Source organism: Haliotis asinina, chromosome 12 (genome assembly GCF_037392515.1).
Source record: "Haliotis asinina isolate JCU_RB_2024 chromosome 12, JCU_Hal_asi_v2, whole genome shotgun sequence".
NCBI classification, from domain to species: Eukaryota; Metazoa; Mollusca; class Gastropoda; order Lepetellida; family Haliotidae; genus Haliotis; species Haliotis asinina.
In genome coordinates, this window is record NC_090291.1 from 5,692,077 (window position 1) to 5,718,593 (window position 26,517).

The 26,517-nt window shown below is 41.8% G+C and overlaps 2 protein-coding genes across 2 annotated transcripts; one reads left to right on the plus strand and one right to left on the minus strand.

Moving 5' to 3' along the window:
- Positions 1-1,088: 1,088 nt before the first annotated feature.
- LOC137258110 (uncharacterized) lies at positions 1,089-7,335 on the minus strand. Its single transcript, XM_067795672.1, has 2 exons — positions 7,246-7,335; positions 1,089-4,532 (listed from the first exon to the last, which is right to left on the minus strand). The coding sequence occupies exon 2, from the start codon at positions 4,521-4,523 to the stop codon at positions 1,365-1,367; it is 3,159 nt and encodes a 1,052-aa protein (XP_067651773.1). The 5' UTR covers positions 4,524-4,532; positions 7,246-7,335; the 3' UTR covers positions 1,089-1,364.
- Positions 7,336-8,303: 968 nt separating this feature from the next.
- Positions 8,304-18,740, plus strand: LOC137257618 (mucin-22-like). Its single transcript, XM_067794940.1, has 4 exons — positions 8,304-9,142; positions 16,209-16,493; positions 17,217-17,702; positions 18,082-18,740. Exons 1-4 carry the CDS (start codon positions 9,085-9,087, stop codon positions 18,567-18,569), a joined length of 1,317 nt encoding a protein of 438 aa, XP_067651041.1. The 5' UTR covers positions 8,304-9,084; the 3' UTR covers positions 18,570-18,740.
- The last annotated feature ends 7,777 nt before the right edge of the window (positions 18,741-26,517 follow it).

The window sequence follows — 26,517 nt, forward strand, 5'->3', positions numbered from 1 at the left end:
TTGAGTGGTAACGCAGACTGAGAGATATTACTGTCACATGTCAACCCAAAGGTCACACTAACTGGTCAGGAAGGGGGTGGGGTTAAGGGTTCAAGAGTCCATAATCGATTAGATCACACACAGGTCACACACAGGTCACACATATGCATGATTCACATGTTACATCAAAAAACAAATGGCAGAAATTGTGCTTACACACGCACGCACGCACGCACGCACGCACACAAAAACACACACACCTATACAGCATCTGAAACCTGAAGACAAAGTGCAAGTCCGTAGGTAAAAAGGCACAAAACGCGCCCTTTAAAACATGTTGTTAATCATTGTTAAGACGTCGCCGTAACCGGAAAACACCAGAATCTGAATGCATTCCTCTATGCAACGGCTAATTGAAAATGAAAAGATGGTGATCTACTGGAATGCTTGAAACTGGAACACCCCAACGCAAGTGTCGCTCATAGGGGAGGGTCGTGGTATGTCTCGCTAGTGGAGGTCCAGTCCTGATGTTACGTCACACGTCTATGACTGCAGTGGCGCAGACAACATCTGCAGTGAACAGCACGTGAACGGACACATGTTCTCTCCACTGACGACGATTTCTCTTTCACCACGCTGACGGTCGAATATTGCAACGCTATGAGCGTTATGTTAGAACTGTGTTTCGGCGGAGGTGGATTGGGGTGGGGTAATGAGTGCTTGATGTACACCTTTGCTTGTCATCGGGTACTCTGGTCTCAGATACAGATACGAAACAGTTTCAGTCGCCATACTGTTTCTCCAGCAGGATGGACCACATAATGCGAGGCTTTATGGTAGAAGATGATTCAGCAGTTCTTGTCGCAGCTCAATGTTAGCATCCTTCCTTCGCTTGCTAAATCTCCAGATCTGTCCCTTAACGAACACGTGGACGAGATGGACAGGAGACTGAGATTACATATCGGTATCAGGAACTCAGCCACGTGCTTCCACAGTTATGCAATGGCATTCCGCCGACGTTTTATTGGTTCTGTGAGGTGCAGGTGTTAAGCATGCTTTAATGATCAAGTTGCATTTGACTGAGTGAATTTCGTTTTGATCGTATTCTCACTGTGACATCATTGGCGGGTGTCCACCGAAAAAACATTGTCATTTCGAATCCTATTGTTGAACGATTTTCGTGCAACATTAAAGAAGTGTCACCACAAAATTATCACTTGTTAATTCACATATCTAACTTCAGCATAATCACAATAACTTTAACCTTTGCGTATAGTATATGACAAAAACGCTGTTTTCACCAAGTATAATGCAAAAGAGTCCATCATTGGCATGCGACACAGTGTCGTTAGACTATAAGTCCAATTGATCAGTTTGACATTTTCTCAGAGCGTGGGTGGTATTGGATGAAAAGGATAGGGGTCCCCTATTGGTTTAAACTCAACATCGTCATAGTGAAAGGCTTTAGGTCCGACAAATCGCAAAGCCTGATCAGTTCGTAGTATTTCCGGGGAGGCCAGTACGAGGACAGCAACCCGTAGTCCATATTTCACCTCTTCTGTAGGAATAGGCTCGGCAGTGTCTGCATCAACGATGGTGATGAGATCTGGGACCGAGGCCAGTGCCTTCCCTGTTTTCTTCTCGGCATCCAAGGGGAAAATAACCAGATTTTCATTCTGAAATTCAATCAAAATGGTTTGACCACAAAAGGTGTCGAGACCTTCAATGAGAACTTTACCTCTGTTGAACCCACCACTTGTTTCCCTTTGTACGCTGCTGATTTTACCAGTTAAGATGTGGGCAGATCTTTCTGCTTTCAAAATGGCCTCGATCGGGGACTTCTTTTGTACTCTGGCCCTCAAAACAGCATCGCCTACTTTCCATGCATGACTGTACGAATACAAGACTGTCTTTTCCATAATATCCGATCTTTTAAGAGGACATGCCATAGCTGCGGAGCATCCCATCCCAATAACTGTATCTCTGAAGTGATCTTCAAGATGTTTCGGTGAAGGTGCTTGCAGCATCACAGCTCGTGTGCCTCTGTCATCCACCAAAGCTGCAGGATGAGCAGGGACTCCATATATATACGGACAGAACATCTGTAATTCTGGAAAAGCCCTTCCAGTTCCATCAGAATCAACAACAGGAAGACCTAAATCAGCAGAAACAATAAGAGGTTCAATTGCATTCATTCCTCCAATCTCACAACACACCAAAGCCATTATCCGTTCAGGCGTTTCCTTTGATAACATGATCTTGTAATCATCAATAAAAGTTACCCCATCTTTCATTTTGATTTCAACCCCGTCTGTGTTCTGTAATGCACCTTTTTTGTATCCACCAATTGTGTAAAGATCATCCAAACATATCAAAGCTCCAACCATTTCAGAAGATGTAAGCTGTTCATATGCTATCAGTGGGGCCCCCACAGCTCCTATTGCAGCAACAATGTCATTGTATGGTTCTGACTTTTCAAATAGTTTCTCTGGAGAAATGATACGTATTTTCTTTCCCTCTCGTAGTTGCTTTAGAGCAAGAACTCTGCCAATATGAGGACTTCCACCACCACCACACCCAAAAATACCTGCACCAATCACAATTGCTTCCAGGTCCCATTCTGAGAGAATCCATTCTCCGGTATTAGGGTCAGTCTGGGGATCCATTGGGTGTTTTGTAGCCTCTACTGCCTCACCGTCATCACCTAGTCTTTTCCCAGTTGAAGTACCTGTTTGTTTTTCAAGTTTGCCAGACACTGATTCACCTTTCACCAGGGGAATAGGGATCCACTCTTTTGCATTGGCAGTTTGTAATTCTGCCAAATTTCCAACGGCCTTTACCTTTATTCTCGCTGCTTGTCCTGGGATATAGGAGAGGGTCATGTCCTCCTTCTGTGTAATTTCAATGGATGTTGCGTCAGCACCACAATCTATTGCCATGTCCTTAGCTTTGCATATTGCATCTTCTAATGCAGTATCTCTGGCACTGGCAAAGAAGGGCTTTCGAGCTTGTTCCACAACTAGTTCGATTTTCGTTTCATCTGTATCATCCGAGACTGCAGCCAAGGCATCTTCGACAGCCTGATCCATCTGATGTTTATCCACCATATCCTGGAGATATACAACACTATCATAGCTGCCAGACACTTGACTTAGTGCAGCACCTATGGCATTAGCAACTCCTGAATGAGCGGGAATGATGACTTCAGAGGCTCCTTTTATTTTCTGACTCCTGTCAACTAAAGCACTCCCACCACCCACCAGAAGGACAGGTACAGTTTCCCCACTCAGTTTGACCATATCGATTGCATCTTCTATCATAGCCACTATCTTTGCTAGCACTTTGTCAACCAATTCCTTGGATAAATGCTCAACATATTTTTCCTCTCCAAGTTTCATCAATCCAGCAGCAACAGCAACATCAGATGTAGTTAAGCTTCGTGCAGAATCGGTGTCACCATTACCAAATATGAAGGCTTCATTCTTCAGATTGAACCCAGCACTGAGCGGTCCAATAGTAACTGAACCCTCTGGGCTTTCTGTGACATACGACCCTCCACCAAGGCCAATACTGAGAACGTCTGGCATTCGAAAGTTTGTCCTGATCCCTCCAATCTTTACGTGAGTTGAAGCTTCTCTTGGAAACCTGTTCTTCAGAACTCCTACATCTGTGGTGGTGCCACCAATATCCAGAACAATGGCATCCTGGACATCTGATAAGAAAGCTGCTCCTCGCATGCTGTTTGTTGGTCCGGACGCAAAGGTGTACACGGGGTACAGTAGAGCTTCATCAGAGCTAATGATGGTCCCATCGTTTTGAGTCAAGTATACTGGACATGATAGACCAACACTTGCTAGTGCAGTTTGAAAACCTTCAACTGTTTTCTTACAAAGTGGTTTCAGACACTCGTTTAGAATGGCAGCATTCTCTCTTTCCAGTAATCCAATATGTCCAATCTTGTGCGACAGTGTAACTGACGCTTCTGGGTACTTCTTTGTGATAATTTTAAGAACGGCCTCTTCTTGGTCGGATTTCACAGGGGAAAATATTCCTGACACAACGATATTCCTGATATTCTTCACCTTTATTTGATAAAGGGCGTCAGTAATCTGTTTCTCATCCACAGGGTCAATCTCCTTACCATCAAACCTATAGCCACCATCAAGAAGGTGAACACTGTCACATATGGCGTCTTTGAGATCCAGAGGAAAATCACTAAAAGGTGGAAGAGCTAGAGACGCTGTGCCACAAAGGCGTATCACAGAGACCCGGGCAAGTCCTCTACCTTCTACAACAGCATTCACGAAGTGGGTTGTACCAATGTTGACCTGCACTACCGCCACCCGATGCCCCTTGTCTGTTGCCTGTTGGAGAACGGCATGGACAGCACTTCGAACACCGGAAGTGACGTCCGCCGACGTCGACTCCTTTACTGAGGCGATTACTTTGGATCCTTGGCTCAGAACTACTGCATCGGTGTTGGTACCACCCACGTCAACACCAACCACGACAGGAATCAGTGGACTGGCTTTGTCAACAGGCATCTTTGTAACCTGAAAAGAAAACACGTTCCAGTTTTCAAAGAGTGAGATGTACCTTTCCTTTTCGTACTTAATTATTATTTAAGTACATTTGTATTTTTCTAAAAGTATCTGCAAATCTGGCAGTTAAAAAGCTTCTCCATTGTTATATAATTCTGAAATAGCCGGTGTGAAAAGTTGAAAGAGGTTGAAATTAATCAACAAGGAGCATGCACTGTTTGCTGTTGAGTGTGGACAGTTACCAATACCCCATAAAAAGTAGCGGTATGCCGAAACTACAGAATGAATGCCAGTTGAAATCATTCAACAAAGAGCATGCACTGTCTTGCTGCACAAATTCAGATAACATTCGTTTAGAAGGAGCTTCAAGGTCAAATCAATACGCCACGTCTTGACGCTGAAAGAATGAACGCTGGAGATTACAAATGTTCTGTTGCCATGCCTCTGACCGTTAGACTGAGAACGATATTACGGCTTGCAGCTCGTTACAACCAAAGAGTCATAACAAATGACTGTCCCCATATGGGGGCACCTCTGCAACCTTAAGATCATTTGCGTGATCGTACTGCCACTGGTGAGAGCCAGCAGCCAGGATGCCTGGACTTCGGAGGATACCCAGTTAAAATGTAAGATCAGGTTGAGAGAGATTGTACTGAGAGACAAGAGATCTAACGTCGGGTCTGTGCAACGTCGCCCCCATGACGCTCAACGTCTACATTATCTGGGTAATGCATTTCTTTTCTTGAAAAGTACATACTATTTTTCATTCACCAGGCTGTTAGATTCGGTTGATAGATGTTATGTAGATTTTATACTATAGTGTTCGCTCGAAGACCTATAGTACAGTTACAGTTGTATCTCGTTGCTCATGGTGTTAGTAACATATGTTCCTGTTCATATAATGAAAACGTGCTCCAGATAAAAACCTATTGATTTTCAATATCTACATGTTATTAATTCAGAAGTTTTGGCATGCGTGTTCATCTACTACAGTTTCTGAAAACCGTTATAACTAGGTTGTAACGCTTAAATGAATCATAGAGACTGAATCCGTCTAAGCGTGAATCACATGCATTTACTATTGATGATATCTTCATGGATTCATATTTTATTTGTGACGGTAATAGTTTCTTCATTAGTGTGCATGTATTGTCTACAACGAGTGCCTGCCAACCTTGCACAAAACGTACACCAGTGACACGGTCATAATAGTTGGAACTGTGTAGAGAACCATTATTTAACGGGTTTGTGGCATGGAAGAGATCAAGCATGGAAACTGCAACTGGTTCCCTCGTTTATAATTTATTTCATAAGCAGTTCCATGAACTAGACATGCCAGTCATAGCCACGTGTACGATCACATACACCCATGGGGTTGATACATACACTGCTGGTAACAGTAACAAGAGGTAACAAGAAACTCCCCACAGGCATTCATATATCACGTACAGGAATGTCTTTCACACTTGAGACAGTTTACAGAGGCGTATCTGTGCTGTAGATAAGAGGTTTTATTACACACGAGTATGGTGGCTTTGAAAGAAACACGACACCATCAAGGGACGTTATAAGTTGTATGGCAACAGTTCGATCACTCTGTTGATCATGACTATACGCCAACTCTGACATTTCGAAGCGATCACCCGTTTGCCAACCATATTCCATCTGAGGTCAAGGTCATTCCTAAGACCCGTTTAGTGTGTCACGTGACAGGTTTGACGGGGTGTACGGTTCGAACACCGTGGCAAATCCATATGGTTTCGTGTGCTTTGGCTTTTAACCAATCAGTTCGACCAACTGTATTTTCTATGTCCAATGTTTGTAAAGTTTCCATTTTAATGTGATGATATCATCAGCAAAGGGCTATCCAAAGTTCCACATGTGTTGGTAATGTGGTTCACGAGATACGAATCATCACGACACACTTGGGTATAACATTTGTAAAATAACTTGCAGAAAATAAAAACGATATGTCATTTAGTACATCTTGAATAGTGCTATGTCCTCAGATGACATCATATAAAATATGGTCAGAATGTCATTGAAAGTATTCCTGTCACAACCAACAGCTAAAGATTTGTATTGCATGATTTGGATTTAGTTAGGGTCTGTTTATTAAGGACATCCCGTCTAACTGCTCATTTAGGCATTTATAAGTTTCATTTTAGCGGAGAGAGACCCCCCCCCTTCCCTCCAAAAAGAAAGATGCATTTATATCATTGTCGTGGTGAGCTCACGGCTTTTGGATATCCCCTCGTATCCTAGTCTATAGGCAATGGATAACAATGCAACAAAGATATGTACATCAGAATGTCTTACTCGCATTTAGCTCACCGCCATGTTAAATGTACAAAATTTTATTTTATTTTATTTTGAAGATCGAAAAACTTGCTACCTACTATATGACATGTACACAAAATGGCGTCTACTTCTCGACTGACTTTTTTTAAATCAGAGAAACATATTCTGAAAAGCCTAAAACTGTCCTAAAATAGTTGATTAAATGTGCAATGGACGCAATGTTAAAACTGTGTCTGCGCGTCTGAGCGAGTGGATCTCTCTCTTCCCTGTTCTTCCCACAATCAACAGACAAAATCTTATGGCAGTCTGTCCCAGGAAGAAACAGCCCTGACCGATCCTCAACAACGATACAACAGGCCATGATACATGCGTACCTGTATTTTAGGAGCAAACTCAAGCAATATACATTAATCAGGGTACAAACCTCTAGAACGTTTCCAGGTTCCGATGACAGGTTGTGTAGGGCAGTGACACACTGTTATAACATGTGACCTAACTACCAGGTAGAATGTATGTCACGTCGTGTGATGTGTCATGTGATCAGCATAGCGGGTCAGCTTGAACGTATGACGAAATGTGATAATAAAGTGTGTCATACGGACGTCTCCTGTTTGATGTGTCTGCAGTATATTTCAAGAGAGATCCGGTATCTGTTAACTGAATTGTTGCAGTCGTAGAAAAGACAGGGTTTGTTGGGTACTGGACCATCAATCCAGCATCTGTTCAGCAATATATACCCATATATATACATACGTACACACAAGCTCTATCATACACATAGACTCTCACACACAGACACACTCACATACAAGCAAACACATTCAAACATAAAACTGAATGGACGCCCTGTAAATATTTAATCCTGTTTCTTAACCATCGACGACAATCTTAAGACAATGAACCAGTTTCTGACTCCTCTGGTTTGGGTGTACTCATCGCAGGGGCTTTAAGCAGCGAATATGTTTTATGTTCTCATGTCGTGTTCGCGTGAATTGTTTTGCGGAACCCTTTGAAAGTTGGGTCGACTGTCTTCAAATAAACGCCCGGAAGTATACACCCAGGTGTTGTGCTAGCTACCACTGACACAACAGGAAAGGGTGTTAATCTTATTGCTGGTTTAGACCTGATGTCTACAGTGTTGGGGGTCTGTTTTCAGTGTGATATTTTATGATCTGCCGGGCAGAATATGGCGGACCCTTGTTCCACTTTGAACAGACAGAACTAACATGCAAAGGATATCAATCAAACATCATCATCTAATACATAATGTGACACGTGCCGTGATTAAGAGATAGCGAGAAAACGAAATAATACAATAACATCAACACGCAGAAACTGTTAAGTGTTTAAAAAAGATCCATTTACGCCCATGTAGATTATCTTACAATAGAAAATCTAATCTAATCAATTCACTTTGTAGAGCGCTGAAAGGTTCAAGGTTTACTGTTCACTGACACTTTGACACATTCACTGTATGTACACAGTATATGTGTTACAGTCAGATTGTGAAGTTGGTCATTTCGAGAAATGATAAGAGTGTCAGTCATTTCGCGTCATTTTGTGTAAATTTCGTGAACTGTTGCTCTTCAGCTTTGACGTATTTACACCTGTTTGTGTAATACTTGTTGTGTCCAGAGCAGCCACATCTCACAGAACCCATATAGATGAAATTAAATTTCTTAAAATGACTGAAGTATATTGTTTGTTGCTACACAAAATAACGCGAAGTGTCTGACCCTTTTAATCCTATCACGAAATGACTGTTTTCACATTCTGACTGTAATATATGGTCCATGCCTCCTGTGTCAGAAGTCATAGACAGAAATGTGTTATTGAGTTTGTCCGTTTCTGGTAACATGATGTGGTTTGGAAGAACATTCCAAAAGATGCTGCGGTGCATTTGAAACTGCGTTCACCAGCAGCTGATTTACAGAAAAGAACAAATCTGCCTTCAACTTTACCTTAAGTATCAACAGAAGTAAGCCTCATAGGTTACAATGAAGCTACTGCCAAAGTCAAACGTGCGGATAGCCAAGTCATTAGAAGTTACACTATCAGATAACAACAGACATGGAATACAAGCATGAAATATTTACCTCCCGGCAAAAGACGTACATCATCAAGTCAGCGTGGCAGTGACTCGTAAGACACAAACAGACATCCTGTATGGATGATTGTTACCATGGGATACTTCACTGGAATTAAGATGCATTGAAGACGTCGTTCCAGACTCACATACCCGCGACTTGTTATATCTCCAAATATGACTGCCCCGTTCTGGTTGTGCCTTCTGTTCCTGGATACAGTTATCATGGTTAGAGGTAAGCCGACCAACGTATTTTTGTGATTAATACGTTTTCTGTTTTGAACGGCGATGTAGGATTTTTGTATACCTGCTTGTTGTTCAGCGACGCACGCAGTATTCCAGCTATAAGGTGGTTGTCTGTAAATAATCGCGTCTGGATCACACAATCCAGTGATCAACAGTATGGGGGTGGATCTACGTGCGATGGCATGTGTCAGCCAAGTCAGAGAACCTGACCACCCGATCCCGTTAGTCTCCTCTTACCAAAAACATGGGTTCCTGAAGATCACTTCTGGTCCAGATCTTCACGGATTGCGATTTGTGAAGATTGCAGTAGAGATTTTTTCTTTAAATATTCATCCCGTGTGGACCCGGGACAGAATGTGTCCACAGCACCCCATTGCTTGTCGTAAGAGGCGACTAAATTGGGCAACCTGTTTGCCGTGGGTTGCGTCCCGTGTCGGTGGAGGACGGGATCCTGGTGGTTGAGGGCAGTAGGAGACTGAATCATTTTGCTCCTATTGCTCAACACACCACTTCGGCCCTTACTTCACCTAGACGGGTGGTAGAATCGGCCCGATTCTATCAATCGGCTGGTCACGCCATGCCCTGTGCATAGAAAGTATTTTCGCATATTTGATTTATTGGGCATTGGTCATTTTTGATGTCTAGTGTGTAATACCTTTTTGCTATACCTACTTGCCTAGAGTCCTATGCCAGAAGGCGGTGGCTCATGGGCCAATCTGGTGATGTCGACCTCTGTGTTCTATATGTCTCCAATTTCTTGTTAGTAGCCGAACCAGCCTAGCATTTGAATTGGTAGACAAATGTAGCTACTCATGTCGTATTTACTGGAGCATACCACTCCTGTATCCCTAGTGTTTGCAGACTGGAGTTCCACTGCATTACAACACTGTCCTCGTTGACACTCGGTGGCGGGTGGGGAGCGGGAGTGCTGAATCTATTATTATCATCACCATGTCAATTACCCTTTCTGGTTCCACGAGAAACGACAAAAAAAAGACGTTTAGAGGCTGATCATCTTTCTTGTAATGAAGATGGTTCAGGTCCAACACACCAAGAACCTTGGCCAAAGTTCATAGTTATTGAATCTACCAATGGTGAACCACTCAAGATCAACCCATTTCTAGTATCAAAGACAATACAATCTATTTGTGGAGAGGTTAAGAACGTTTCACGTCTCAGAGGAGGTACACTTCTTGTTGAGTCTGCGCGACGACAGCAATCCATAAATTTATTGCAACAACATCACTTTGCCAACATCAATGTTGCTGTCTCAGCTCATAGAACTCTGAACTCAAGTAGGGGCATTGTTAGGGATAGAGCCCATTGTCTGGCGGACATGTCCGAGGATGAAATAGTGGCTGAACTTAAGGATCAGAATGTAACTTCCGTGAAACGCTTTCCTGTTAAGAAGCAGGATGGTAGCATTGTACCTGGCCACACTTACATGTTTACCTTTTCATCGTGCACTCTGCCAAAATCAATCAAAGCCGGCTATTTCAATATCGGAGTGGAGGTGTATATCCCCACTCCACTCCGCTGCTATTCCTGTCAGAAGTTTGGACACGGGTCTAAGTCCTGTCGAAACAGTCCTCGTTGTCATCGTTGTAGTGAACATCATCAGGACTCTGCAGCAATAATATTAAATGTGCCAATTGTGGAAGCAGTCATCTTTCATCTTCTAAATGTTGTCCTGAATGGCAAATGCAATCTAAGATACTTAAATTAAAGTATGAAACAAATATTTCCTTCATGGAGGCTAAAAACAAAGTCCTTAGCCAGAATCAACATAATCCCTCTCCCACTGTGACATACTCTGCTGCTGTCTCACGACGACCAGAAACAATCTCTTCTTTGTGTCAAACGGATTTGACCTGGATGGCTTCTGAGAAACCTGTTCATGTGAATAGTACTTCTGGCAGTCAGGGCCTTTTTACAGCGTCTGCCTCTCAGACTATTAGTCACGTATCAGGTGAAGTTGTTCAAACAGCTATAGATGTTGAAACGTCAAAAGGTGAAAAGTCAAAATCGCAAAGAAAACGTCTAAATCGTAGATCAAAGAAATCTCATGCTGATACTCCTGTAGAGGTTCACAATTTGTTTGAGTCTTTGGAGATGGATGATACGCCATCTTCACAAAACCGAAATAACGGTACACCCTCCTCTCGTACACGCGAGAGGTCTCCAATAGAACCGCCATGAGTAACGCTACAAATGTAGTGCAGTGGAATTGCAGAGGGCTTAGGAATAATTTTCACGAAGTCCAATTATTAGCTCAAGATTTAAACCCATCAGCATTTAGTCTACAGGAAACATTTCTTAAACCTGATGATAAGTTTGAAATGCGTCAGTACAACTCGTATCACTGTTCTTCACCTCCGGGGGATAAAGCAACCGGGGACGCTTCGATTATGGTGAGACAGGGTATCATTCACAGCCCTGTTCCTCTTAAAACTAAACTTCAGGCTGTTGCTGTCCGACTAAGTTTACACGTCACGATCACACTCTGTTCCTTGTACATACCACCATCCTCGACTCTTCAGCTATCAGATCTTCAGGATTTATATTCCCAATTGCCTGGACCCTGTGTTATAACGGGAGATCTCAACGGACATAATCCTCTGTGGGGAAGCAACGATACGAACAATAAAGGTAAAATTCTTGAAGATTTTGTTTCTAATAATGACTTGTGCATATTTAACGACGGTTCGAACACATATCTACATCCAGCAACGGGTACATATTCAGTACTAGATTTGTCAATCACAGATCCAACCATACTTAATGAATTTTCATGGTCAGTCCACGGTGACCTGTGTGGTAGTGACCATTTTCCGACAGTAATCACTGCTATAAATCCAACTGATGATCTGTCGACGTCAAGATGGAATTTTTCTAAAGCTAATTGGCCTTTATTTCAGACTAGTTGTACTAAAAACTTAAAACCAGAATTTTTCACGGACGCTCATGATGCAATCCAGTCATTTTCGGAGACACTGAAACAAATTGCTGATGATACTATTCCTAAGTCCTCTGTAAATCCACACATTCGTAAGCCATGGTTTGATAACGAATGTAAACAGGCCAGGAAAAGTAGGAAGAAAGCAGAAGACTATTTTCGCCGACACCCTACTGTTCACAATTTAGATAAAGTTAAAATTTTAAATGCCAAGGCTCGACGCACATTTAAGCAGAATAAACGTCAGTCTTGGAGAAAATATGTTTCCAAGATCAATTCACGCACACCTATTTCAAAGGTGTGGAATATGATACAAGGAATAAAGGGGAAATGTTCCAAATCTACTGTTCAACATTTAAAGGATGGTGATAATTTATTAACGGATAAGGCTGACATTGCTAGTAAGCTTGGCGAAACTCTCGCCAGGCACTCATCTTCATCCAGTTATGTCCCTGAGTTTCAAAAACACCAGAAACAACAGGATAAGAAAACAATCAATTTTACCTCGGACAATGGTGAAGATTATAATGAATTATTTTCACTGCATGAGCTCTATACCGCCCTTGAACAGGCTCATGATACAGCTACAGGGACTGATGGTATCCACTATCAGCTCCTGAAGCATATGCCCAAAACATGTTTGGAAACGCTGCTTAATATATTTGATAATATCTGGACTACAGGCAATTTTCCAACTTCCTGGCGTAATGCCATTGTAGTCCCAATACCAAAGCCTGGTCGAGATCATACTGATCCATCTAATTACAGACCAATCTCTTTAACGAGTTGTGTATGTAAAACCATGGAGCGAATGGTAAATAATAGATTAACATGGTATCTTGAAACCAACAACCTTATTACAAATATTCAATGTGGTTTCAGGAAAAATCGCAGTACCATTGATCATTTGGTACGTTTAGAATCCTTTGTGAAAAATGCTATAGTAAATAAACAACATGCTGTATCAATTTTCTTTGATCTCGAGAAAGCTTATGATACCACGTGGAAGCATGGCATTTTTAAGGATTTACATGATTTTGGTTTGAGAGGTCGTTTACCTCTTTTTATATCGCAGGTTTTACAAGACAGGCAATTTCAAGTCCGAGTGGGTTCTACCCTGTCTGATCATTACAATCAGGATCAGGGTGTCCCTCAAGGCAGTATTTTGTCTGTCACATTATTTAGTATTAAGATCAACAGTTTATCAAAGGTTTTAAATGATTCAATTGATGGATCATTATTTGTGGATGATTTTAATATCTCTTGTCGTGGTAAAAATATGCATACTATTGAACGACAACTGAAGTTATGTTTAAATAAAATAAATAAATGGTGTCTTGAAAACGGATTTAAATTTTCTAAATCCAAAACTAATTGTATACACTTCTGTAGAAAGTATAAACCTCACAAGGACCCAGAGCTAACCTGAAATGGCTCTCCCATCAAGGTGGTAAAGGAGGCCAAGTTCTTGGGCTTAATTTTTTATTCCCATTTAACATTTCTGCCACATATTAAATCTCTTAAAGCTGAATGCCTCAAGGCACTCGATTTGTTAAAAGTTGTATCCAGTTCAAAGTGGGGAGGGGATCTGACTACTCTCCTTCACTTATATAGATCACTTGTCCGCTCTAAACTTGACTATGGCTCAATTGTATATGGTGGAGCCTGCAAAAGTAACCTTAAACTTTTAGATTCAGTCCACCATCAAGGTCTAAGACTTTGTCTTGGCTCCTTTCGAACGTCACCCATTGAAAGCCTCTACGTCGAAGCTGATGAGCCATCCCTTGATCAACGCCGTATAAAATTAGCCTTACAGTACGTGACAAAACTACATTCCAATCAGTCAAACCCTGCCTACAGAAAAACTCTCTTGTTCCGCCTTTAGGAAACAGAATTAAATCGTTTAGTTCTGCTGCCAGCATTGAGCTGGACAAAATAGCGCCTTCCCGTCTTCTTTCTTCTCCTCCTTGGCAATTGGTTAGGCCACAAGTTGACTTAACATTAGCCACATTTAAAAAATCAGAAACTAATGAATTGCAATGCAAACAAGAATATAATCAATTAAAACATAAATATAGTAATTATAAAGCTGTATTTACAGATGGGTCCAAGGACGGTGGTGCAGTGGCTTGTGCCACTGTCATTGGATCCAGAACAATATCTTCTAGATTACCATATAACAGCTCTATTTTTACTGCAGAGGCAAGCGCCATATTATCGGCTCTCAAATATATTCGAAGACACACTAAACATAAACAATGTATAATTTGTTCAGATTCTCTTTCTTGCCTTCAGGCTATTAAAAAGCTATCTTGCAAACATCCACTTTTAATAGAAATTATTGAATTGTATAATAATCTTGCTACTGGCCAATACGACATCGTCTTTTGCTGGTTACCCAGTCACGTAGGCATTTCTGGTAACGCAATGGTCGATCTTGCTGCTAAGGCAGCACTCAACAAATCTGTGACACCACTTCTTATTCCCTACACTGATTACAAAGCTACCATTAGATCGTATATCCGTGATCTGATGCAGACGAAGTGGGACACTCAAGTGGGTGTAAATAAATTACATGGAATTAAACCATATATTGGGTATACCCACTTGGGTTGTCAGTCCAGATTTGAAGAGGTCATTTTGCGGCGATGTCGTATTGGCCATACACGATATACTCATGAATACCTTTTGAAAGGTGAGGATCCTCCGTTCTGCATCCCTTGTGAGGAAAAAATCACAGTCAAGCATATCCTGCTTGACTGTGTAGAGTATTCCATCACAAGGGATCAGTATTTTAATTCACGAAGTATGAAGGATCTTTTTACTCATACCAGCTCTCATTTAATTATTGCATTTTTAAAAGAAATAGATTTGTTATCAGAATTGTAAATAGATAAATATTTTATTATTGGTAGTCTAGATTAATAACTGATATCGTAAGTGGCTGTGCCCTCGAGGGGGGTTGAAGTATTGTAAAATTATTGTCCTCCTGAGAGGGTACGTACGTCCAAAATATTCTATGTAAATTTAGTACGACCAAACTTTTAACCGTAGTATATTTGTTGTTTTTAATAATGGCTAAATTTGAGTATAATCGCCAACGGCTGAGGACAAGATGTAACTCCATCTGGGGTCTACGCAGGTAGCAAAGGTACTGTTAGTCCCCATGGTCCCTAGTATGGTGATCTACCTTCAGTTGTTGGCGATCTACAGCCCGTATTTTATGTTGTATTGTCTGAATAGAGGTATTTGTTTTAACTCTCCACACTAGTTTTAATTGTAAATGTGATGCTCTAGTGGTTGTACTGTCCTTTGACGACAGGTTTTTATAATGTATACATATTTCATTTCAGTTCTCGTCACAATATGGCTGAAATATTGCCAATGTGACGTTAAATATTAACTCACTCACTCACTCACTTTACATATTCAGGAGATGTACTGATGTAACCCCATCATCCCACAGAAACAAACATCACCCTCGTCATCATCAACATCATCATCAACATCAGCATCAGCAGCATCATCATCATCATCATCAGCAGCAGCAGTAGCATCTCAAAAACAGAAACAATTATAGCAACAGAGGCACAATTGAAAGTTTTGAAGATATTTATGTTTATTTGAAGATGATGATTGAACATTAAAACAACATGAAAATACTCTTGACAACTTACTAGCAATGTCCCAGTGAGGGGTACACCAGAAATGGGCTTCACACATTGTACAGATATGGGGAATCCAACCAGCTGGGACTTATGCATGATGGGCTATTGCTCTAAACCACTAGGGTACCCAGCCGGTAGGGCAGCCTCTGTTAGTCTGAGGCCAATTCTATAAGCACAATTCTATAAACATTTTTCAAACAGTGGTCTAATATAGGTAACTTCACTTGCAACGTTCCTGAATTACATCTGTAGACACGTTTCAACCCCGTGACATGCTTTTACTTTAAGCAGTGGTGACTCGACACCCAATTATATTATTGTCTCCAGAAAAATAAATAATTCTTCCTGCAACCAAATGCTACTTTTCTTTGCAAATTGTAAATGGTACTTTACAACAGCAACCACTACTACAACTGGTTCAACTCTGGCAGGTGCCGGCACAACAGCAACAGCAACCACTACTGGTTCAACTCCGACAGATACCGGCACAACGGCAACAGCAGCCACAACTGGTTCAGCTCAGACAGGTGCCAACACTATAGCAACAGCAACCACTACCACAACTGGTTCAACTCAGATAGGTGCCAACACAACAGCAACAGCAATCACGACTACAGCTACTTCAACTCAGACAGGTGCCGGCACAACAATCACAACTGGAGATGGTTCACTTGGGACAGATGTCTTCACGACAACTGCTTTCACCACTACTGCAGGTAGGATAATTAAAACCGATTGCCCCGCAACACCTGTAGCAACACCTGTAGCAATACCTGTAGTAACTACAATTCCGGATCTGGGTCCACATTCAGCTTACTGAGGTTTTGTTTTTTAGCCATAATGGTGAGAATATGTCCAGGGTTATTTAACTAAGTCTGGTAAACGCCACTAATTTGGCGTTGCAGCTAACATTGAGCCAGCGCCTTTTGGTACGACCATATGTTTATTTGAAGATGATGATTGAACATTAAAACAACATGAAAATACCCTTGACAACTTACTAGCAATGTCCCAGTGGTTTCAAGGAGGGGTACACCAGAAATGGGCTTCACACATTGTACAGATATGGGGAATCCAACCTGGGACTTATGCATGATGGGCTATTGCTCCAAACCACTAGGGTACCCAGCCGGTAGGGCAGCCTCTGTTAGTCTGAGGCCAATTCTATAAGCACGATTCTATAAACATTTTTCAAATAGAAGCGGCCAGTGGCCTAATATAGGTAACTTCACTTGCAACGTTCCTGAATTACATCTGTAGACACGTTTCAACCCCGTGACATGCTTTTACTTTAAGCAGTGGTGACTCGACACCCAATTATATTATTGTCTCCAGAAAAATAAATAAATCTTCCTGCAACCAAATGCTACTTTTCTTTGCAAATTGTAAATGGTACTTTACAACAGCAACCACTACTACAACTGGTTCAACTCTGGCAGGTGCCGGCACAACGGCAACAACAACCACTACTACAGCTGCTTCAACTCAGACAGGTGCTGGCACCACAGCAACAGCAAGCACTACTGGTTCAACTCCGACAGATACCGGCACAACGGCAACTACTACAACTGGTTCAACTCAGACAGGTGACTTCACAACGGCAACAGCAACCAAAACTGGTTCAGTTCAGACAGGTGCCAACACTATAGCGACAGCAACCACTACTACAACTGGTTCAACTCAGACAGGTGACTTCACAACGGCAACAGCAGCCACAACTGGTTCAGCTCAGACAGGTGCCAACACTATAGCAACAGCAACCACTACCACAACTGGTTCAACTCAGATAGGTGCCAACACAACAGCAACAGCAATCACGACTACAGCTACTTCAACTCAGACAGGTGCCGGCACAACAATCACAACTGGAGATGGTTCACTTGGGACAGATGTCTTCACGACAACTGCTTTCACCGCTACTGCAGGTAAGATAATTAAAACCGACTGCCCCGCAACACCTGTAGCAACACCTGTAGCAATACCTGTAGTAACTACAATTCCGGATCTGGGTCCACATTCAGCTTACTGAGTTTTTGTTCTTTAGCCATAATGGTGAGAATATGTCCAGGGTTATTTAACTAAGTCTTGTAAACGCCACTAATTTGGCGCTGCAGCTAACATTGAGCCAGCACCTTTTGGTACGACCACATGGGATGACAATATGTAACCAACACATGTGTACATCGTTTTATGAAAGATATTCGAAGTGCCGAAGTCTGGTTCCTAATGTTCAATAACGTGAGTATTGTTGGAATTCCATTAGACTAGGTACTCATTAACAATGTGAATTTATATTTACATTAGCAACCACAACAACGACAACGACAACTACACAGAAAGGTGATCTAGAAGCTGCAGCTTCCAAAGATAGAGGTTATTCAGAAAGGGAGTATGTTTCTTTTATCTCCTCCTGGAACTCTGAAGCATCCAGGTCAACTAATACTGTAGAAATATCTGCAAAATCCACTACGAGTTCTGCAACACAACCTAGTATTAGAAATGTCAGGATACCCGCTGACAGTTGTAACAGCACACGACGACCTGAGTCAGAAAATCTGTGTATGGTTTTCGAAAAAGCAGCCAACGACACAGCAGTGTCCCCGACTAACCTCGACGTCGAGGAGCTCAGTTCGGCAACTTCCGGCAGCTGCGCCGAGCTGTGCGCATCACGTCAAACCTGCGTGGTGTACAGCATCAGCGCCACGGGTACCTGCAGGATCACCTCCGCATGTCGGCCTGAAGTGGTGAGCGAGACTGGCTCGGTAGTTCTGTTCCTCAAGTATTGGGGATGATCCTTGGTCGCCATGATCCACAGACGTTTTCACTGAATGGTGAGGTTTCGTCCGTCGGTACCATCGTTGTGGTACGGGATGCTACTGTCTGAGATTTGTGTCACCTTGTAAACTTTTCCGTCATAAAAATGACACATTATGGTAAATAAAAGCACAAGGGATGAGGTAAAATATGCTTAGATGTAATTTTTAATATCGTTTTTCAGCACACTTTCCACTGTAGTGCACGTAACGTACACAGGCGAATGCGAAACGTTTCTTTCAGTACCGTACTCCTATATGAGGTAAACAGAAGTGACACAAAAATGTACTTCACCTGATGCCATCCCTCATATTCCTTGTCGCGGACACTTGACTTCATTACGACACACTGATATAGATTCACAAACACATTCATATGACACGATCAGAATCGTACAAGGCGTGTTAAAATCTGTTATCAACATTTAAATACAACTAACTAGTTTTCTGACTCAGTCCTCAACGCGAATATGCAATCACTTACTCGTATTTCACATATTTTCTCACCATTTTGAACTTCTTCCTTCTCTGGAAGCCGCTTTCAATTCCCTGCCGTCGACAGTGGGGTTCTTCATATCGTTATCTCATTAATGCAACAGATGTTTTAGAATTGTCATCCCATTAATGCGACAAATGTTTTGGAACTGTCCTCAGGCATGTGATAACCTCTTTACGTAGGTGGTTCAATGGTTTCAAACCACCAGCTTTCATTTTGCACATGCAATTATTGTGTATATCTTTGTGAATTTGTATATATAATTTTGAGGCTGTGTTTTATGCAACAAACTCATACGGGATAATGAAGTTAAATCCGAACTTATCTTATCTATAGTGATTTGTCTTCAAAATAAAGGCAGGATTAAGCGATACATTTGTAGGTTTAACACGGTATTGGAAAAGGATATGTTATTGTCCATAAGTAAAGACTCACATATGTGGGCATTATATTGTTTTATTGCTTTTCCTTCTTGAAACTGTTTGTTTCTTTGAATGCTTCCTACATTTGCTTTTACACTTATAAATACACGTCCTCTCCAAACATATGAAATTGGTTGGTTTGTTGTTTAACGCCGCACTCAACAATATTCCAGCAATATGGCATCTGTAAATAATTGAGTGTGAGCCAGACAATCCAGTGATCATCATCATATGTATCGATCCACGGAACTGGGATACGATGACATGTGAACCACCCGATCCCCTTTGTCGCCACTTACGACAAGCTTTGGTTGAAGTGCTATACTAATCCGGATCTTCATAGGCTCAAAGAAGGACTCAAGTAAATAAAGGAATTGAAATAAATGCATGCATCTATGGATATTTTGTGTTGCGGTGAACGTTATGCGAACAGTGTAACAGGTCATGCAACCATTATTCACAGTGAACGTTATGCGAACATTGTAACAAGTCATGCAATCATTATTCACAGGAACAGGTTAAGTTAGGGTCATGGTTAAAGAGTATCAAACCCCAACAACACGCATGAATACTTTGTCCGTGAAGACAAGGAGTGATTCTCAACAGCCCATCTTTGTCGAATGGGGTGGCTGAGGGAATCAAGCGGTCAGGCTCTCTGAATTGGTTAATGCATGCCACCATATCACAAAGGCGTAGGCCGATGCTCATCATGGCAGTCACTGGATCATACGGTCCATACTCAACAGCCGTAACATGTTGCGGAGTGGGGGATCGAACACCACATGAACGTTAATGGGATTTGGTGCATATATTTATGTAGGGGAGTGATATTTTGAGTAATCTTTAGTCAAGGTCACATTGATCATTTGTTTCCAAACTGACGAAACGTTAATCACTTGATGTTTTACTTTTCTGTGGTATTTTTTTATTCCACTGGATCTAATGCAATTAAAGCGGAAACGTTAACGTATACTTACATATGGTACGTTCAGCTCGTCTGGACTGTGATATATACATACATTTGACGAGCAATTTGTTATTTTAGCAAGTTTACATTTTCCCATGTGGATTTCCACAGGATGTTCGACTTATGGTACAACTCAAAATAGTGACTTGTATCGGACATCATGTCTGTCACTGGTACATCTAAGTTTGAAACATCCCTAACATGTCTAACATCAAACATTTGAAATATCTTCTGAGGCCTTGAATTTTGTTACCTTCAAATGTCGCTCCTTGAAATCCTGGTCAACTGAACATTCTCTCCTGTACCTCAAACATTGTTAAATGTTGAAATCTAACCCTGACAATTGAACTCTGTCCATTTCTGAGACTGTAAAATGCAAGTAAATGTCACAGACAAAAGCTATTATCATGTTCGTTAAGAATAGAAGTACAAATCATAAAATCGAAATGGGAGTTATATCAGATTTAATGTTACGTGTGTCTCAGATAGATGAAGAAATAACTAATAAATTACATTCCTCCTACTAGTTAATCAAACAAATGGACCTCCCATGCCCACAGCGTCCTACAACGTATTTAAATCTTCTCAATGTTCCATAATTTGAGTTCCTACCCTTTTCAAGAACGTCTATCATTTGGTTCTGCTGGTAAGCAATGTACACGCGATTGTCCTTGATTTCCATATCACTTGCGACACCATTCATACGAATGACAAAGTTCTCTCTGATAAACCCATCAACGCGAGACGTAGTAAGAAGATGGCGACCTCTATTGTACCACAGCTTGTCGTTTCCGAACCCAGTTGCCGTGATATCGAGATCTGCTTTCATCCTGCTGTGTTGAGATCGAAGTCTAAAGTTCTCATGTTGTTGACCTTCGTAGTCAAAACGCCGTACCTGTGTTGATCCTGTATGCAACTGGAAGAGAACAAATACAGACATTCCCTCAGTGTCCACAGCTATTCCAGCTGGTTTGTCGCCGTGGGCAAACGATGTCAGCTTCGTGTAGTTTCCACTTTCAATATCATAGACACAAAGAATATGCGGGAAATTCGTCACATAGAAGAGGAGTTCTTCATCCACGTCCAGTGCAATCTTGTAGGCTATTGAATTCCCAGTAACATAGTGTTTTACATCACTCCCATTCATAGAAGATGAACTCAGTTTCCCAAACAGATTCCCAGCATAAAACAAACGTTTCCGCTTTGTATGAAAGGCCACATCAGACACATGTCTGTAAGCCCTCGTAGGATGTATGTTAGATGTGATTAGGTCAACCTTTTGTAAAGGTTTGGCAGTGTAAAAGTAATCTGCTACTAATAGCTGTCTTGACTCAGCTGAATGTTCTAAGCTATCTTCCACACTTCTACCTTCACCTACCGGCGCCACGGTTGAAGTGCCCTTCACTTTCCTATCCGTATCGAATACTTCACTTCGTTTAAACCCACACCTTGGAATTTCATATTTGTTAAAACATGCCTCAATTTTCGCTATTTCGGTGACTTTTGCCTTGTCACGTTCTCGACAGCAGATTTGATTTTGCGAATTCATTTTTCTGATCCCCGACTCCAAATGCTTGATGTTTACTTTCTGAATCTGCAGCATCGCTGTGAACGCTGTCAGATCGACTTCCGGTCTGCTTTCCATCTGCTTCTTGTTGTTGTTCAGGGACACTTCATTGACAATTTCATGGACGAGCTTGGCCGCAATTGTTGTCTTCATTTCCTGTTGAAGGTCTCGTATAATCTTCTGTCTGTAACGGAGATTAAACTCCTCCATCATCCTGCAGAAGAGTCTCCCTGATGGATCGCAGGTTCGTCTCTGTATCATTCATTTTCATCTCAATTGTGTTAATTCTGTTATGAAGTCTTCTTTCAATCTCAGTCACATGCCTTATAAGACCATACTCCTGGTTCCTCCTCCCTGCAGCCAGTATCATCCACAGTGACAAATAGAACAAACAAACTGTCCATCTTGCCATGTTGTCACAGATCTGTCACTGACTATGATTTTAAAGAGCTCTATTCATATACTGTCTATTACCGTATTAACTCTTTTAAACTCAACACCAGTGCAAGGATTGGCTGAAATTTGCTGGTTTGTTATCAAGCACCGGAACCTTGAAGAAGTAGATAAAACAACGTTTGTTGTATTCTTCATTGTTATATGAAATCTGATACTATCCAGAAGTTGCGACTACTTTCAAACTGTCAACGTGTGAGGTATGCATCACCACCTTCAGCACCATTTTCACCACGTACTCCCTGTCACTCACTCACTCACTCATCGCTGTATTTTCTGTACCACCACCCTCAATTTATGTTACCTTTAGTCTTGTTATTCTGCCTGTCCTTTATTGTCCTCTGAACCACGGTTGATGTGCAGAGTATCCGAGGTTTGCTAAATGATATTTAGTGACGATACAGTGTCACATTGAGTTTTCTGGCTATTCGAGAGTATCCCTGTCACTCTTTGAACGTTTTAACAGTTCAACAGTCACTTTTCACACATGATTGTATGGATTTGTTACCTTTGACATACGGATGTGACATTTTGACCACACGCACCTTTTTATGGAAAAGTACGGTAGAGTGGGTACAGTTTTATAGGTTAACCTCAGGAAATAGTGACTTGCTTCCGATCATCGGAAATTCCTTGACGGGACGTGTAGGGACCCTTCTGTCAACACAGATAAGATATCTTCTAATGTCTGCTACTATTGTAAGTAATTTGCAATATTTTATTAATTTATAAACCGTCTTGATTTTAATCACAGGATTTATTATTGTTTGTGTGTTGTCTATTGGATTTATATGCATTAAATTTTCTGTTAAGTTAATGTTTCCGTGTGCAATCAAGAATAAGGCATTTGAGAAAATATCATTTTGATGGAGCAATACACCTGGGCCAGGTGTGTCAATGAAAACGTTATTCCGCACGCGGTGTTCGTTAGTACAACCATTCGAATGTCAAATGACGCGACAAACAAAACGACGGTATCAAACAGGATCCTTTAACATTATTGTACTGTCTGAATATGTGTAGTTATAGCATAATACAGAGGCATACAGAGGCAAAAATCCCGATCACATTATCATACAGAGACAAACATCCCGCTCACATTTTCATCCAGGTCACATTATGATACAGACACAAGAATCTTAATCACATTCTGATACAAGAAATAACCATCTCGCTCGTGTTATCTGACGAGCACATGCACCCTGGTCACATTATCGTACACACAGACTCATCACGGTCACATCATCATGCAAGCACAACCACCCTGGACACAACCATTCCGGGGGTCACATTCTCATTCAGGCACAATCTTCCTGGTCTTTTTATTATTTCTTCATAACCGGAATGCTGTAATCTCGGAGAGCTTTTTCACATTTTATGGGCGCTTCATTCGCCGAAGATCTACGGAACCACTAGCCTCCCCAACCAAGAGGAAACGAGTTACTGCATGTTATAGTGGCCTCATAGTCTCCCGGAACTCCTGGAACTAGTCTTCAGCAAGCGATCCTTGTCGTGAGATGCGACCAACGGGATCAGGTCGTTAAGCTCGAGGACATGACTGATGCCGTCAATCGTATCCCATCTGGGTAGAGTCATGCTTATGATGCCAGTCACTGGATTGTCTGAACCGCCGTCATACAGCTGGTAAACGATAAACAAAACAAACTGATTCAGATTACGTGCTCGGGCCAAAAACTTGTTTCATGCGACGTTTTTCCCCGAAGACAATATCCCCAAGGACAATGCTTCCTATCGATTAAGCAGTTACAACTTAAATCATTTCCTTTTTACCCGTGCATCTACCCTCGGTGTAAGCATATCACGTTAAGGCGCCGGTCTAGGTTTCCAACTCTGTGAGGAAACCACAGAGCGGAAGGGGTAGTGACTGGATGTCTGTTTCCCAAATGTTTGTACAAGAAGACCTTTGCAAATACAACGGACGAAATTGTTCACATCAAACTGTGGAGCATGTGCCCATTTTTCTTCCGAGCCAACGTACGGTATTTGAACGGAGTCAGTTTGCATGAAAGAGTCAGTTTACATGAAAGACAACCATCTGTCAAACTACACCACACTCAAGTGTGGCGTTACTTCCCGACATCAACCCAAGGAACCTACTCTACAGAAAATCAATACTGCACGAGATACAGGAAATATATTCAGAAAGGTCATCTTAATTATTCATAAAAGCAAATGAGGGCAGCAGGCGTGAGCTACGTGGAGAATCATCCTACCCGTCTCTGACACGAGCACCCGGATTGAGCAGCTCATCGTGAGGTTCCACATCAGGGGTGCTCTCTACCCGAACCTATATTTTTATTTATTGCAATATGTCACGTATTTATGATAACTATACGCTTTTATTGCAATTAACCAATGCTATATTTTCGGTGTAGATATCTGGATCTGAGTGGAGGGCTGTCTCATGTCACCCTCCTACCTAACATAGAAGCGATGTTATGCTCATGCCGTTGATCACTGGATTATCTGCTCCAGACTCGACTACTCACAGGCCACCGCCATATAGCCGGAATATTGCTGAGTGTGAAGTAAAACTAAACTCACTGACTCTATGTCCAGAATCGCTGGATCATGTTCATCACGACTGACGATGACAGTGTGATAGTTGATGGCCTGTATATTGAATGCCATCAATACCCATGATACCGCAAGGTTATAGAATTGTATGACCAAGACGTGATGATATTATAGGCCGCCGCCACGCAAATGGAGTATTGCTAATATGACGTAACCCACACACGCATACACACGCACACACGCGCACGCACACGTACACTAACATTGTAAACACGTTATTTGAGTTACCGGCGTAAACCGTGATTGCAGCCATGATTAAGCTAAAGGTGACTCGGGCAACACTGTCGACGTGTGAGTGAGTAGGTGATTTTTTTTCAAGGACAGCTAAGTAACTATCTTGACCCATTGCTTTACTTTATGTATACACAGTTGCTGAGCTGAGATATATTATTGCATGCTCTATATTGTCTGCCAAAATCAAGTACGTGTCTTTCACAACGTTAGATAAACATAAGTGAGTGAGTATGGCTTTACGCCGTTTTAGTAATATTCCTGCAACATCACACTTGGAACATGAGCAATGGGCTTCACACATTTTACCTCTGTGGGGAATCGAACCCGGGTCTTAGGCAGGAGAACGCATTTGATCACTGGGCTACCCCACATCCCCTAAGAAAAATACGCGACAAAAATATATAATATATAATATGATTATATTACACTGGCCCAAAAAAGAAACGCATAGGTGAAAATCCAATGTTATGAGAGATGATTTATTAACTTAAATTGCACAAAAAGTAATGGAACTTGAGCAATGATAATTCACACGGGTATTAACAAATGTGTGTCAAGACATATACAATCATTCACAGTGGTATTAAGCGTCTCTATTTTCCATGGCATAGTGAGAAAGTCAGTATCTGGTGTGACCACCACGGGCATCAATCACTGCTCTGCATCGCCTGGGCATTGACTGTATAAGACGTCGTATCCGCCTTTGTGGGATTCTTCTCCACTCATCTCGCAACGCATTCACCAACTGTAGACGTGTCTGTGGCTGCGGCTGTCGACGTCGTAGCCGTTTACCCAATTGGTCCCATAAATGTTCAATTGGGTTCAAATCCGGCGATTTTGAGGGCCATGGAAGAACTGTAATGTTGTTGTTGGCAAGGAAATCCGTGGTAATGCGTGCTGTGTGCGGTCTTGCATTGTCGTGCTGGAAAATTTCCCTTCTAGCGTCAATTGTAGGAACAACATGACGGTTCAGAATTTCATCCCGGTAGCGTACAGCATTGAGATTCCCTTGCACATGCACCAACTGTGTCCTGCCGTTCATAGATATGCCTCCCCACATCATTACACCTCCACCACCGTGTCTGTTGACCTCACGAACGCACTGTCGAGCATATCTCTCATTTCGACGTCTGTAAACACGCATCCTTCCATCATGTCTGTACAGCAGAAAACGTGACTCATCGCTGAAC

Bases quoted from the DNA above. Each gene is read 5' to 3' on its own strand.
- LOC137258110 (XM_067795672.1), bottom strand. From the start codon at position 4,523: ATGCCTGTTGACAAAGCCAGTCCACTGATTCCTGTCGTGGTTGGTGTT.
- LOC137257618 (XM_067794940.1), top strand. From the start codon at position 9,085: ATGACTGCCCCGTTCTGGTTGTGCCTTCTGTTCCTGGATACAGTTATC. The intron at 9,143-16,208 runs GTAAGCCGACCA...CAACTCTGGCAG, and splicing joins TACAGTTATCATGGTTAGAG to GTGCCGGCACAACAGCAACA. The intron at 16,494-17,216 runs GTAGGATAATTA...CAACTCTGGCAG, and splicing joins TGCTTTCACCACTACTGCAG to GTGCCGGCACAACGGCAACA.